The following is a 14,922-nucleotide window of genomic DNA, read 5'->3' as shown; positions in this document are numbered from 1 at the left end:
TGATGGGAAGAATTGGGGGTGAGGGAGTGAAAGTGAGGAAGAGTTTTTGTATTTAAATTGAAAGAACTCCCTGCAATGACTTCCTTAGTTGATTGCTTTTGTTATTATTTGGAATTTGGGAAGCAAACTTTGTTTTCCTACAGAAGTGTCAGGTTTTTTTTTTTTTTTTTGGGCTTGAATTAGAATTTCTCTGCAAATCAGACACTTTGTGGTGGGATCTGGAAATCCCAAATTATGAAGCCCTACTGGGAAAATTCCTGTGCTACAGAGGGGGATTGTGGATATGAAGGAATTGTGTTTTAATGCTGGAGATGATTAACAGGATGATGTTTCACTTCCAAGCACTCTGGTGTCCATCTCTGCTGTGAAATTCTGGAGTAAAAATCCAACGTGTGAGTTGGTAACAAAGTATTTTTTGGATCAGGAATTAGGAAGGAAGAGTGACAATGTTGCAAAAAACTAAGCAAGGATCTTGCAGCTATTTTGGGAATTCCCAGGGAATGCACAGAACTGATGCTCTGCAGGCCTTAATGAGCTCAAATTAAAAAGGTGCCCCTGATAGTTCTTCGTCCTGGCAGCCTTCCACGGTCCTGGAATTGCAGACAGTTTGGGAAGAGAGTCTGGTGTGTGGGGATGGTCCTGTGGCACCTCCACAACCCCCTGACAGGAGGGGGGAGCCAGGTGGGGGTCAGGCTCTGCTCCCAGGGAAGGAGGGACAGGACAAGGGGAAATGGCCTCAGGCTGTGCCAGGGGAGGTTTAATTGGATATTGGGAACATTTCTTCCTGGGAAGGGTGGTCAGGCACTGGGAGGGGCTGCCCAGGCCGTGGTGGAGTGCCCATCCCTGGAGGTGTCCAGAAGGGTGTGGATGTGGCACTTGGGGACGTGCCCCCATTTAGTGACCATGGTGGTGTTGGGGCAAAGGTTGGGCTTGATCCTGGGGGTCTTTTCCAACCCTATTCCTTGTCTGTGCTGTCTGTAACACCTTCACAGAATCCCAAAATCACTGAGGTTGGAAAAGCCTTCCCGGATCATCGAGTTCAAGCTGTGATTGATCCCCACTGAGTGCCACCTCCAGTCCTTCCTTGGACACTCCAGGATGGGGACTCCAAACCTCCCTGGGCAGCCCCTTCCCGTGCCTGAGCACCCTTTCCCTGCCATGCCCTGGGCTGTGCCCTGGGGGGCTCCTCAGGGGTGGGGGTCCAGCCCAGGAGGGTGAGGCTGTGCTTGGAGGCCTTGGGGATCGGGATTGATGATCCCCCTGGTCATTGATGATCCCCAGGAGCTCCTGGTCATTATTGATCCCCCCTGAACACTGGGGTCCATCCTGGATGGGATCGATGATCCCCAGGACTGCTTGGTCCTGCCCACTTACTGATGTCCCCCCAGTCCCCGATGTCCCTCCAGGACTCCCAGTCCCCCCATGTCATCGATGATTCCCCTGGTCATTGATGATACCCCAGAGGCCATTGATGATCCCCTCGATGTCCCCCCGGCTCCCCCAGTCATTGATGATCTCCCCCAGCTCCCCCACCCTAATTATCAGTGATCCCCCAGGTCACTGATGATCCCCCAGACCACTGATGATCCCCTCGAAGCCCCCCTGTCACTGATGATCTCCCTGGTCATGGATGTTCCCCCGGTCCCCCCTGGTTATCGATGACCCTCCCCGTTATCGATGACCCCCCCGTTATCGATGACTCCCCCCTGGTTATCGATGCCCCCCCCCCAATTATCGATGCCCCCCCCCGTTATCGATGATTCCCCCCTGGTTACCGATGCCCCCCCCGTTATCGATGATTCCCCCCTGGTTATCGATGCCCCCCCCGTTATCGATGATTCCCCCCTGGTTATCGATGACTCCCCCCTGGTTATCGATGACTCCCCCGTTATCGATGCCCCCCGTACCCGCCGTTCCCCGCCCGGCCGCGGGGGGCGCTGGCGGTTCCCCCCCCCCGCCATTGGCGCAGCGCGGCCGCAGCGCCCCCGCCCCGCGCTGTGCGGCTCCTCACGTACCCAGCGCCGCGCGCCCCGCCCGACGGACAGCCCGCGCGGCCAATCCGCGCCCGCCCGTCCCCCGCCACAGCCAATGGCCGCAGGGGGGCGGGCCGCCCCGTGCCAACGGCCGCGCACTATTGGCTGGACCTCCCCTTGAGCGACGCGAGGCCGCCCCTCCGCCCCGCCCGCGGGTGTGGGCGGGGCCGTCACACTTCGCGAGCCGCCAATCGGCGCCCTCCCTCTCCTTGTTGTGCGGCGAGCGGCGTCACTATTGGCTGAGGGCGCTGCCCGTCGGCGGCCGCGCGGCCAATGGCGGCGCGGGCGGTGCCGCGCGCGGCCAATGGGCGCGCAGGGGGGGCGGGCCGCAGGTGGCGGCCGCGGGCGCTGCGCTCGCCCGGGCGACCCCCCTTCGGCTGCGCCCCCCGCGCCGCGCACGGACCCCCCGGGCAGGTACGGCCGGACCGCGCCCTCCGCCCTCGCACCGCCGCCATCCCCCTCCACGGCCCCCCGCGGGGCCGCCCCCGCCGCGGGCAGCGCGCCGGGCCCGCTCCCGCCGCCCTTTGCCGGGGGTGAGCCCCCCCGAACCGCCCCGCTCGCTGCCGCCCCCTCAGCGCCCCTCAGGCGCTGTCTCCCCCACATCGCGGACCCCTCCCGGATCCCTCCCGCATCCCCGCACCCCTCCGGCCGCCGCCTCCCCGCAGGCCCGGCACGGGACGGGCCCCGCCGCCGCTTTGTGTGGGAACCCCCGGGAGACCCCCGGGAACCCCCCCCTTCCCCTCAGGGCGTTCGGCCCCGGGTGCCCCCGATCCCCCCGGGCGGGGGCAGTCGGGCGGTGACCCACCGCGATCGCGGGGATCCGTGCGGTAAATGCGAACCAAACGGGTGATCCCGGCGGGGTTCGGCCGGGCCCGGGGCTTGGTGACGGCCGAAAGCTGCCGGGGGTTGGTTCCGCGGTGGGAAAACCGGGGGCAGGAACGTGACAGCGGCTCTTTAATTTCTATTTTCCTCCTCCGGGGACTGTCAAAAGTCCTGGGGGCGAACCGAGGCTTTTTTTTTTTTTTCCGTTTATCCTCCCTTTAAATTTTTTGTATTACTCGTCGGTGTATTTTGTACCATTGGCGTGAGTGGGGCCCCCTGACCCCTCCGAGGGCCCCGGGGCGGGTGGAGCGGGGGGTCCCAGCCCCCGTGACCCGCAGGGCTCGTTCGTCGGGTCACGCTTTGGTGACTTGCCCCGGGTCCCAGGGTTTGCCCTTGTTTTCAGGAACAAATAGAGGCTGGATTAGGCTCTGGTGGGATGTGGTGGAAGGGGAAGCTCTTCAGGAAGCCCTTCCTAAGGGAAGCCGAAGGAGGGGCGGCTGAGGGCACTTGGGTGGTTCAGCTGGAGAAGGGACTGAGGGGAGACTCCTCGGGGGCTGCAGCTCCGAGCTCTGCTCTCTGTGAGCAGGGACAGGACCCAGGGAAGGGCTGGAGCTGTGTCAGGGGGGTTGGGATGGATCTAAGGGAAAGGTTCTCCTTCCAGAGGGTGGTTGGGCACTGACCAGGCTCCCCATGGAATGGTTATTTCCCAAGGCTGCCAGAGCTCCAGGAGCGTTTGGACAACGCTCTGAGGGACGGGGGGGGATTGTTGGGGTGTCTGTGCAGGGCCAAGAGTTGGGCTGGATGATCCTTGTGGGTCCCTTCCCACTCAGGATATTCCAGGATTCTGTGATTCATCCAAAGGTGATGCTTGTCTTTCCCTGGGTTCTTGGTCTTGGAGGTGCTTAGGATCCAGGTGTGTTGCAGAAGGAGTGGTTTGGATCTCTTTGTATTAAAGAATTAAAGTCACCAATAAGATTTAGTTTTGTGTGTGTTCCTTAAGTTCTGTATTTCAATAAAGCTGCTGGGGGCACACACAGGGGCTGTGCTGCTCCTCTGGCCTGGGATGGGGGAGTTTTGCTCTGTCTCTTGGTTGTCTTTGTGCTGGGCCAGTGTAAATCTGTGTTAGATCAAGCCTGACCCTTCCAAAATTAAGTTTCCTTTAACCAAAAAGAGTTAATTTTAAGGAGCTCTGTTCATCCAAAACCTAATACCATTTCCCCTCCTTTTCACCCACAACATCTCTTCTTTCTTGGGAGCTTTTGCTTTTTCCTCCTCTGTTTCCTTTTCCCGTTCTAATAAAATTCCCAGAATCAGAGGAACCTTAAGCCTAAAATTTAAACCTCACAGTTACATTTCAGCAATTACCTGGAATAACTGTTGGAGGACTCGGGGGGTAATTGCTTTTTGACAGCAAGTTCCTAATTCTTGGGGTTCCCTGTAATGAGAGAAGGAAGTTGGGGCAGGTCGAGCGACTCCTCCGGTGCCAGAAGGAATCCAAGAGGAATCCAAGGCTCTTCCTTTCCCATTAGTGGTAGGAGTTCCTCCCCTGCAAGGGAGGTGTAGGTGGATGTACGTGATTCCTTGTTCCAGAGCTGGTGTTCGTGGATGAGACACTCACTGCAACATCTTCTGACAGGAAAATTCTGTCCAAGCTCAGTCAAAGGATTCTCCTTTTTTTTTCTTCTCTCCTGGAAAAGAAATAATTCCCTTAATTGGTCCAGTGAGACCAGAACATAAATGGTTCTATATATTTATATATTTTGGACTCACTGGACCTTAACTTAATATAAATAAATAAATATATATATAGAGAGAATAAATTAGTTTTCTCAGTGGGTGAAAGACTAAAATGCATAGGGCTGACATTCCAAGTTTGGCTTTTTGGGGTTTTATAAGTGAGGCCTTCCCCCCCATGGGAGTTTTCACCAGCTTTTTGATGAGAAGTTGACAGCAAAATACCCTTTCAGGGACAATCCCACCCGTTTCCTTTGGGTAATTCTGCTTCTTTGAACGTGGAAAATCCAGGTCTGGGAATTACTTCCCTGTTAACCTGAGCTGGGGAGCAAAGTGCTGGAAGTTTTCACTTCACCTCCTGTCATTTCCCAGCTAAAGGTTTAACAGAGGGAGTGTTTCCCAGGTGTTTTAAATCCCCTAAAACCCAGACAACTCCTGAAGAACTTGGAATTATTTCCATATAAAAGGCCACGATGAATTTGATGTGAGTTGGGCAAACCAGTTTGGCTGGATGGGCACGTTGGCAGTGTGGGGTTGTTTTACATTCATTTATCCAGCTTTGTGTATCCTTATTTTCTCCTGGGCTGTCCAGCTGTAATACAATAAACTGTGTGTTGGCATCAGGTGGCTGGAATTATATTTATGTATTTGATATATCTATATAATTTCAAAGTTGAAATCTCGTTTTTAAGAGCAGGGAGGTTCACCTGTGACCAGAGATAATCTGTGTCCTGCAGGCTGAGGCAAGGGGAAAAAAAGAAAAAAAGGAAGGAAAAGCTCTTTGCAGCGAGAAGAAACTTGATTTTTCTTAATTAATTCAGGGGAACACAGAAGGATTTTGGGCTGGGGGTTTTCTTTCTGTTCCTGTGTGGAGAAGGATTTGCAGTGTGTGCCTGGTGTCCCCCAGCTGTTAATAGCAGAGATGGATGGCAGCTAAATATGTCCCCACAAGTGAGGGATTTGCTTAAGGGCTTTGGAAGGGCCTGGGATCCTCTGGGGCTGCTCAAGGCTCTGGATGAAATCAGGGTTTGTCATCTGGGCAGGAATTAAAAGAGGGTTTGAAATCCTCGGGTCCTGCAAAATGTTGGCAGAAATCTTGGTTTTGGTTTATTTTCCACGTGGGTTTGGTGGTATTAATGTCTTCCCACTGTGGGATGAGAAAGGTGTTTGTCCATTTTTGGTGTTTTCCACTAAAGTTAATAAGATTTTCTCTTTTTAACCTCTGGTTTGGACCAAATTTGTTCTGGCTTGTCACAGTTTGTGGGCATAGAGTCATTTGCTACCATGGCTTAATTAAGGTACTTACTTTGATTTGTGTTTTCATGGAGTAAATGGTTCTCTTTTATAAAGTGGGCAGTTCCTCAATAATATTCCTGCTGGATTTAACGGGAGAACACATTTGTATTTTGCTGTGTGATATAAAATCCTTCCACAGTCTGTGTGTGCCTCACTCAGGGCAAAAGTGACCTGAAACTTAATTATTTTTATATTTCTTTGCCATATCAGTAGGTTTGGGAACAAGCCATAATTCCCAGGTTCTTAGAAAACACAGGATGGTCCTTTTATTCCCTAAACTTGTTAGAAATCCTGGATTTCATAGGAATAACCCTGTAATTCACAGAAAACCTGTGGCCTAAGAAGGGAATGTTGGAAGTTGGTGGCAGGGTAAGATGATTTCTGAGGTTTTCTCATCCTCCTTTACAGGTTTTGATGCCCATCCAGGGGAGTGGGGAGGATCCTGGTGGGTTTTTTGGTTGTAAATAAGAAGTTCCTGTGAATTTTCCCATATTTCTTCTCAGCTCTGTGTTGGCAGAACAAGCAGCACTTGGCCCTGTCAAGGTTTGGGAGCTGCAGCTTCCAGGGGGACCTGGATAAAACTGAGCTGGGGGCTGGGGGGGGATTAAATGGTCTCATTTTACCTTGAAGGCTTGGCTTTAATTAAAGTTTTAAATGGTCCCTCCTTCCAGCTGCAATTTTGGGTTAAAAGGTGTGAAATGGGTGTGAACTGGGGGGGTTTCCCCTCGTCTCTCAGTGCAGAGGAGGAGGTGAAGTCATTCCAGGTGCACCTGAGGACAGCTATTCCAGCTGAAGGGAATTCTGGAGGAGCTGAAGTCATTCCAGGTGCACCTGAGGACAGCTATTCCAGCTGAAGGGAATTCTGGAGGAGCTGAAGTCATTCCAGGTGCACCTGAGGACAGCTATTCCAGCTGAAGGGAATTCTGGGGCTCCTCATCCCGTTCCTGGGTGCTTTTCTTCCCCTCCTGGCTCTTCCTCTTGCTCAGGAGATGATTTCCCAGCTCCTGAGCCTGGAATGTGGGTCAGTGTGTCACACCCACCCCGGGCAGCACCTGCTGCAAAAATACACCCCAGGTGTTGATTTGGTGGTGGCAAAATGCTCCAAAACCCCACAGAACAATCCAATTTCTTGGAATTCTGTGTTATAAAAACCTGAAGGGACCTAAAGAGGTTGAGCAAGTTGCTGAGAACAGCCCTTCAGGCTTGTAGTTCCAGGAGGTTTGTTGAAGGAAAACTGGGAATTAGTCCTTATTAAGGCATTAATCTGATACAGGAATTAACTTTCTGGACAAAGCAGTGCAGTAATTGAGGTTTCTGATTGCTTTGCAAGGTTTCTGATCTTCTTTCTCATAAGAATAATGGACTCTGGTTACTCTGTTTTAAGGTTTTTATGGGAAGGTTTGCAGTGCTGCTGCTTTGGATCGAGGTGTCTGGGGTTAAAACTTGGGAATCTTGTTCACATTCAACAGGAATATGTAAAAAAGAGGTAATTTTTTAACCTCATTTGCTCCAGCTCTGGGTTTCTCCTTCCACTGTGGTCTCACCTTTGGGAATGCTGAGCTCATATTCCTGATATTCCAAGTGAACCCAAAAGAACTTCATGTACCAGGGCACAGCAGAGCTGCTGGGAAGGCTCAGTCCACATTAAATGCCTTTTTTTTTAAACTAAGTTTTTAATTTATTTTTGAAATACTCCTAAACCCTTGCAGTAAATCCAGCAAAGACAATAAAAGACAGAACCTGTGTCGTGCAGCAAACTGGAGTTTGCAGATCCCTGGTTCTGGGTTGGGCCTCAGTGGTGGTTTGTGAACTGATTTCTGTGGTTTTAGTCTGAGTTTATCTCCCCTGCTCAGTAAAACGTGAGTTTTTGAGGTTCTGCTGTGGATTTAGTCAGAAATAACCATTATATGTTAACTGCCTCCCCTCAGGCCATAATAAACTGGTTTAATGCCTTAAAGATTTATTGCACTCAAATCTAACCACTTTTTTCTATTTTTTTTTTGCTTTTAAATACTGTTGGTGACTAAATAATTTTGCTGCAGTTAAAAGAAACGTGTGGGGGGACTGTGCACTTGTACAGCAAAGAGGGGGGTGTGAGGGAAAAGTTTATTTTCCTTTAATGAGCTGCATGTGCTGCTTGGTTTCAAGCACAGGAGGATCTGGAAGTCTGGAGGAGCCTCGTGGAGTGTAACATTTATTAGAAAATAACTCCAATTTGTCAAATCCCAAGCACTGTAGATGTTTATCTGGGTGCCTGGATGGGAATGTTGTGTCTGTTCCTCTTTCCCAAATATTTCCTCTGTGATGTTTACTTGGCCTTTATGAAGGGTATACAAAGCTCGAAGCAATTTGGAGGTTAAACATAATAAATTGGACATAAATATTTCTTTTTGGGGAGGGGGAAAAGGTGTTACTTTAAAATCTTGCTGTAACTGTACAGTTGCTTAAAACAGGCCTGAGCAACAGTGAACTGCAAACTTATAAATTGACACTTTTTTTTTGGTCTAAATGCTGGAACCTGATTCTTGGGAATAAAGGGGGAAGAAAGGAAAGTTGTCTCAGATATCCTTACACCACATAACCCTTCTCTGAAACTGGGATATATGGAATTACCTGTTTTATTTATAGACTTGAGGTCTTGCAGAAGTTTTTCTTTGGTTCTGCTGAGCAGCTCCTGATCCCTGAGAATCGATGGGAGTTGGGGTGTGATTCCTTGGCTCAGTGAGAAAGGAAGTTGATGGAAATAGAGGAATCTGCCCTCTGTGGTCCAGCCTAATTCAGCAAAAAATGCCACTTCAGATAAACACACGAGGTTTCCATTAATATTTGTCAATTTAAAGAATTTTTTTTAACAAACAAGAGTTTTTGCTTTGCTGCAGGGGAAATGCCTCAAGCACTGAGTGAGTCAGAAGTTAATCCAGCCACGCTTAAAATCTGTGTTTTGGTGGTTTAATTTTGCACCTTTACAGTATTTTCTATTAGGAAATTTCTACGGAGGGCAAGGGAGGTTTTAAGATTCTGGTTTTTGTGATTTAAAAACCTTGTTTAAGATATGACATTTCTCAGTCTTTCTGCCCTCTTAAAACTATAAATTCTTTTCCTACCAGTAGCTTTCTGCACTGAGGAGTGGAATGCACTCAGAATTTCTTCCCCAAAGAATGAACTGCTCTGCTTTCAGCACTGAAATGAATAATTTGCTGCATATTAATGATTTTTGTGCTTCTTGCTGAAAACGACATCTTCTTTATGTCTTCAATTATCAGAGCTGTTTAGATGGGCCTCATTTAGATCTTCTCATTATCTCTCCTCTGTTTTTTTCTTTTCCTCTTCGATATCTGGGCCTTATTACACTTTCTGCCTTGGTTTGGTGTTGTCCTTCAATGGTTTCCTGGATAATTCACTGTCCTCTTGTAGCATTTTGAGCTGTGGAACTCCATTTTCTTACCATTTGAGAGCAGTTTCAGTTCCACACCCAGGGCTGTTTGTTGTCTGCATTGATTAGATTAAGAGTTTGTGGGTTCAGTGTTGTGTGAGGAAAGGGCAGTTCCACTGAGAGCACCAGGAACCCTCAGTCCAGTGTGACAAACTCCAATTAACTCAGGGAGTGACAAACTCTCCTATTTGGGGGAGAGAGATGATGTTGCAGCAGGAGAATTTGTTGGAAGTGCCTCCTAATAAAGTTTAACCCTCCAAGACTTTTCCTCCGGCTGTGGCAGATGTTTGACAGCTGGAGGCTGTGGTTTGAGCTGGTGGCTTTGCCCCATTGTCCTAAAAGTCCTACCCCCTGGAAGCCCAGCCTTGTTCCAAAGCCCAGCCCTGGAACCAGAGTCACTCCTGGCGAATTTTGGACAGTGAGCCCACAAATCATCCCCTTTGGCACAGGGGAGGAACAAATGGCCACGGGCAGGAGCTCGGGCACTGTCCAAGTGGGTCCTGCTGGGAGATTTCCTCCTGCTTCAAACCCTGGCCAGAGCTTTGTTTGTTCTGTGAAATTTTGGTGGCCGGGGTTCTGTTTCCTTCAGCAGGGTGGGAGACCCGTGCCAGCCCCTGTGCCCACCTCCAGTGCCACCCTCTGTGCCCGCCCCCGTGCAGGCTCACGGCCGTGTGTCCTGCTCTGAGCTGGCAGCAGTTGCAGGGTGCACTTGGGAGGATGTTTCCATGTGTCTTTTTAGCCTTTTCCAACACAACCCGAGGGAAGTCTTGTGGAATCTTCTTGGAATGTTGACAGAAACTCCCCGTGAGCCGTCAGCGTGCGCTCCCAGCCCGGAAAGCCAAGGGAATCCTGGGCTGCATCCCGAGGAGAGTGGCCAGCAGATCCAAGGAGGGGGTTCTCCCCCTCTCCTCTGCTCTCATGAGACCCCACCTGGATTGCTGCATCCAGTGGGGAAACTGAGGTTTGATGTGTGGAAGGAATTCTTCCCTGGGAGGGTGGGGAGGCCCTAGCACAGGTTGCCCAGAGCAGCTGTGGCTGCCCCATCCCTGGAGTTGTCCAAGGCCAGGTTGGAGCACCCTGGGCTAGCAGAAGGTGTCCCTGCCCATGGCAGGGGGTGGCACTGGATGATCTGAGGTCTGTTCCAACCCAAACCATTCTGGGATTCTCTGACAGTCTCTGTGCATCCTCCTCTCACCAAGTTATTTTTGCCACCTGCAGCTTCCACGCCAGGGTTTTGTTTCCCAGATTTTGCTGCTTTCTCCTTTTTTCCTAGGGGTGTACGTTCCAGAGGGCATTTTCCTTCATCAGTTTATGTTTTGGCTTCAAGGCCTTTAGGAAAAAGCTGGGAGGAGTTTTTGTGGGGTTGGTGGTGGCAAAGTGCAGCTTTGGAGAGGCAGGAGGTGGTTCAGAGGTGGGTTTGTCCCTTGTACACGGGGTGTTCATCACCTGGGCAGGATTTTACCTTTAGACCTGGTGCCTTCTTCAAAGGGCTCTGCAGGTACCTGTGTTCTGGTCTATCATGAAACTGTGAGTGTATTAACTGTGTTTAGCAAGATTAAAGCTGGTTTTCTGGTGTTCCTGAGTAAACAAAGTGACTCCTGGGTGATCAATCCTGCTGTGTTTCACTGTTCCCATCGGGATCGATGGCTGAGCGTTGCTCTGGGGGTGGGCACAGGATTTGGCTCCAGTGCTGGTGCCTGAAGGCAGGTTTGTTCCCACCAATAGTCACAACTTCAATCAAAGTCACCCCTGACTCAAAAGGGTTGGCATTATCTGCTCCTCCCAGATCAATAGTGGGGGAGCAGTGGGGAACTACTTGAAAGTCCCAAACCTTTTCCTGGAGGAAGGATTCCTGGTCCTGGAAGTCCTTTAGCAAGCGAAAGTCATTGATCTTGGCTGGGTGTCTTGGGTTTTTTCTCTGCCATACAAAGGTTTCAGGCAACAGGTACAGGATTTCAGTCACAGTAGTGTCTCAGCTCAGTTTTGGAGGGAAGAGTCTCCTGTAAAAGTCATTGCAATTAAAAGCTCAGCTCTTTGTGTGCACCGAGATCGTCCCTCTGGAGACGAGTTTAGTGTTTCCTCACAATGGTTGAAAATTAGAAGGTTTTCATAATATTTCAGGTTGTTACTCTCTCACAAAGACCCAGAGTGAGCCCAGCTGAGCCAAATACCTTCACCCTTCTTTTCAAGAACTAATGGGGGCTCAGACTCTGCTGAATCCTCCCTTTTAGCATCTATAGTGCCGAGAGAAGAGCTGGTTCCCATCCTCACCCTCAGCACAGCAGAGCTGCCACTGAAAGAGGCTTTCAGTGTGCTCAGAATAGGCAGATTCTGCTGTGAAATGTCCCTCAGTGATGCTGAGGGAGGGAAGCTCGTTAGGGCACTGCTTAATTGAGGCCTTCTCCTCAGAATTCCATAAGGAAGCAGCAGCTTGGCCGGGCTGTGACAGCCCTGGGCTTGTCCCGCTGCCTCCCGGCCTGTGGGACACCAGGAGCTGGGAAGGAGGTGACAGGAGATATTGCCACTGTTCATCCAAAATCCATCAGTGTGAAGTAGCTGGGAAAGAAATTCCCTTCTCCCAAAGCTTTCCCTGGGTGTTCCCAGCTCCTTGGAGCTGGAGGGGGACGGTCGGACAGGCAGCGGCTTTGGATGTGTCTCCCTGAAATACTTGGACTGATTCTCCCTTCCCATGAGCTCCTTGGCCATTTTGTATTAGTACCTTAATTAGTTTAATTAGATGAACGTACATTATCTAGGGTAGGTGTTAAAATGTCCTTTAGGTGGGATTAAACGTGGAAAAATTTTGTGTTTCGCTGCCTCTGCTCTGCAGAATTCCAGAGTTCTGGGTGATGACACTTGTATGGAGGCAAAAGACCCTTTAGTTAATTGATTAAGCTTTGCCTGAAGTAGTTTTACCTTTTAATTAATTCAATAAGCTTTGCATGAAGTAGTTTCTGATGCAGCATGTATTTTGACTCTTTGCTCCCGGTTTATTGACTAAAAATTGGAATTGCTGGAGACAACCTTGAAGAAAAGGTGGGATGAAACCTGGAGACAATCTTGAGGAAAAGATAGGATAAAACCTGGCTTTGGTTATTTTTTTTCCCCTCCCTGGGTGTGAGTAAAGCTGCAAATACTGGGAAGGCCTCTCTGGAGCAGATGGTGCTGGCACGGATCCTCCTCAGGACGGAATTCAAGTTCCTTTCCTGAGGCAGCTCCTCCCGGCGTGTCCTGCTGCCTGAACTTTGGTGGCATTTCTAGGCCCAGCTTAAAAATAGCAGAAGTATTCCCAGGGAGATTGTGTTGGGATGGAAGTTTGGGGATGATTTCTCGCTTCTCCACCGGCCTTCAGCCCGATTTTCCCGGCGAACGATGTTTTCCCCGGGCGATCCAGAGGAAACCTCGGGCACCTCTGGCTCCTGTGCTTCATCTCAGGGCTGGGAGACGCTCTTTTCCTTTCTGTGTTCCTGCAAAACATTTGTGGAGCAAACCATTCCCATGGCTTTGGATCAATGTGCTGCTTCCCTCCAAATCCTGACCCTGAAAGAGCAGTTTTTGTTCTGGGTGACAAGGCCCGGGATCTCCTCGGGCAGGGCCGCCCTGAGGGTGGAGGGGTTGCTTAAAGGGCCTTTTTGTTTAAAAACTGCAACAATTTCCTTTGGAAACGAAGCTCTTGTGGTGAAAACGGTGCCTCTTCTCCCTCCATTTGTTTTGCTCTGGGATATTGTGCAATATTGGGATTTACAGTTGGATTTTATCCTGGAGTGGGCCTTGGGAGGCTGCGATTTTACGCCTAAAATTCCTTTGAAGACTCCCCGGGGAAGAGCTTTAGACTTGCAGCTCATTGTTTGGAAACAAATTCCCATAGAAGTCCCTCTGAAGAACCCTAAAAGTTTGGAGTTTCTAAAATTTCAAGGCAAAACTGTTGGTTTGCCTCTGAAATGAAAAATGGTTTTACCCAGTTAAAAATGGTAAAGGCAACCTTGGTGCCCTGGGTATGGAATCTGTCCAAATTAGTGGGTTTAATTCCAGAAGGTGAGAGCACTTGCTGTCTCTGCAGTGAGTTCATTGCCACACTCAGCCATTAAAACACAGATTTAGCAGCGTTTTGACTGATAATTTTAATTTTTATTTTATTCTCCCTGTTTTGTTTTGTTTTCCCAGACACAGTGAGTACTTCTGGTAGCATCTGGAATACTGCTTGGCTAGTTTGAAATCAATTTAAATCCAAACACGTATTTTCCTTGGATTTAAAAGCCACTTTTGACAGTGTTACTGCACTTTTTATTCCTTCACAGCCCAGCACTGCCACCTCCTGAGGGTTTGGGATATTGGCTGTGCTGCTTCTCTGACATGGAGAATATTTTCAGAGTTATGTTTGCAGCTGAAATGCCACAAAAACATTTTTTTCTTCTCTTACAAATTTCCAGCATAACCTTAAAAAAAAAAAATCCATTTTAAAAATTGTGATTTCGTCCTGAATTGTTTGAGATTTTTTTTCCCCTTTGAAATTGTGAAGCAAATTGAGCAATTTAGCTTTTCACATTGCAAGATGTTTTGAAATTTTGCATCAGTATTTCTTTAAAGAATTATCTGATGCTTTGTTTTATCTATATACATTGCAAATACAAAGGATAATGAAGCTACCTTTAAAAAAAAACCCTAATTTTTGAATTTTTGATGTTGTCTAGCACATGAAAACCCCAAACATGGGGGAAAACTGTTGGTTTTGAACCTAAACTGAACAGGATGGAGCATTTTGATGGAAAACTTCTACCCATTGAATAGATGCTGAAGGTATTGAGAAGGTTTGTGACCCCCATCCTCATGAGACACAACTTTGTGCCATGAAGGGGGGCAGATGTTAAGCCCATGGTCTATATTTAGCCCATATCCAATCTCTGGGATGATCCTGGTATCAGGAGTTCCTGACTAAGTGGATTTTTTGGTCAGAACCTCTTCATATCCCCACTTACAAATATCCTCTTGGGGGAACAGAGGGGAGAAAAACTGTAACATCTCCCCATCTTTTCTGTGAAATTCATTAAACCCGATTCATTTTTTAACCGATATTTTGTTTCCTGCCCCTCTTCTTCCCCTCTCCCTTCGTGTTTTCCCCTCCTCAGCTGCCACACTGGAAATATGGGGTCGGAAAACCCGAGCCCGCAGAACCCTGGCTGTAAGATCATGACCTTCCGGCCCAGCCTGGAGGAATTCCGGGATTTTGGGAAGTACATCGCCTACATGGAATCCCAAGGAGCTCACCGGGCAGGGCTGGCCAAGGTGAGTTGTCCCAGCTCAGGGAGTTGGGAGCTGCCTGGAGGTGCCTTCCCGAAGCTCTGGTTGATGTTTGGGGGGGTGGGAAGTTCTCTTGCTCAGCAGCAGTTGGATTTCTTGTCGTGTTTTGGGAATTTGCTCTTGGAATCTCTGCTTCAGTTATGGAGAGAGGAGAGGCAGAGGAGTTCCAGTAGAGTCATGGAACACTCTGAGCTGGAAGAGACCCCCAAGGATCATCAGCCAAACTCCAGGCCCTGCCCAGGACACCCCAACAATCCCCCCTGTCCCTCAGAGCACTGTCCAGGAGTTCTGGACATGTTCCCCAGG

The 14,922-nt window shown here is 49.4% G+C and overlaps 1 protein-coding gene across 6 annotated transcripts in view; it reads left to right on the top strand.

Moving 5' to 3' along the window:
* Positions 1-2,406: 2,406 nt before the first annotated feature.
* KDM4B (lysine demethylase 4B) overlaps positions 2,407-14,922 on the top strand; it is a 93,267-nt gene continuing 80,751 nt past the window's right edge. For all 6 annotated transcript variants that reach the window (XM_039382841.1, XM_039382844.1, XM_039382840.1 and 3 more), the window contains exons 1-2: positions 2,407-2,447; positions 14,445-14,601. In XM_039382841.1, the coding sequence (XP_039238775.1) occupies positions 14,461-14,601 (141 nt within the window). In that variant the 5' untranslated portion in view covers positions 2,407-2,447; positions 14,445-14,460. The remainder of the gene's footprint in view (positions 2,448-14,444; positions 14,602-14,922) is intronic.

Source organism: Pipra filicauda, unplaced genomic scaffold (assembly GCF_003945595.2).
Source record: "Pipra filicauda isolate LSUMZ 115617 unplaced genomic scaffold, ASM394559v2 scaffold285_size1263560_pilon, whole genome shotgun sequence".
In the NCBI taxonomy this organism is placed as follows: Eukaryota; Metazoa; Chordata; class Aves; order Passeriformes; family Pipridae; genus Pipra; species Pipra filicauda.
The sequence above is the reverse complement of the archived record's forward strand: the minus strand, read 5'-3'. Positions and strand labels throughout refer to the sequence as shown.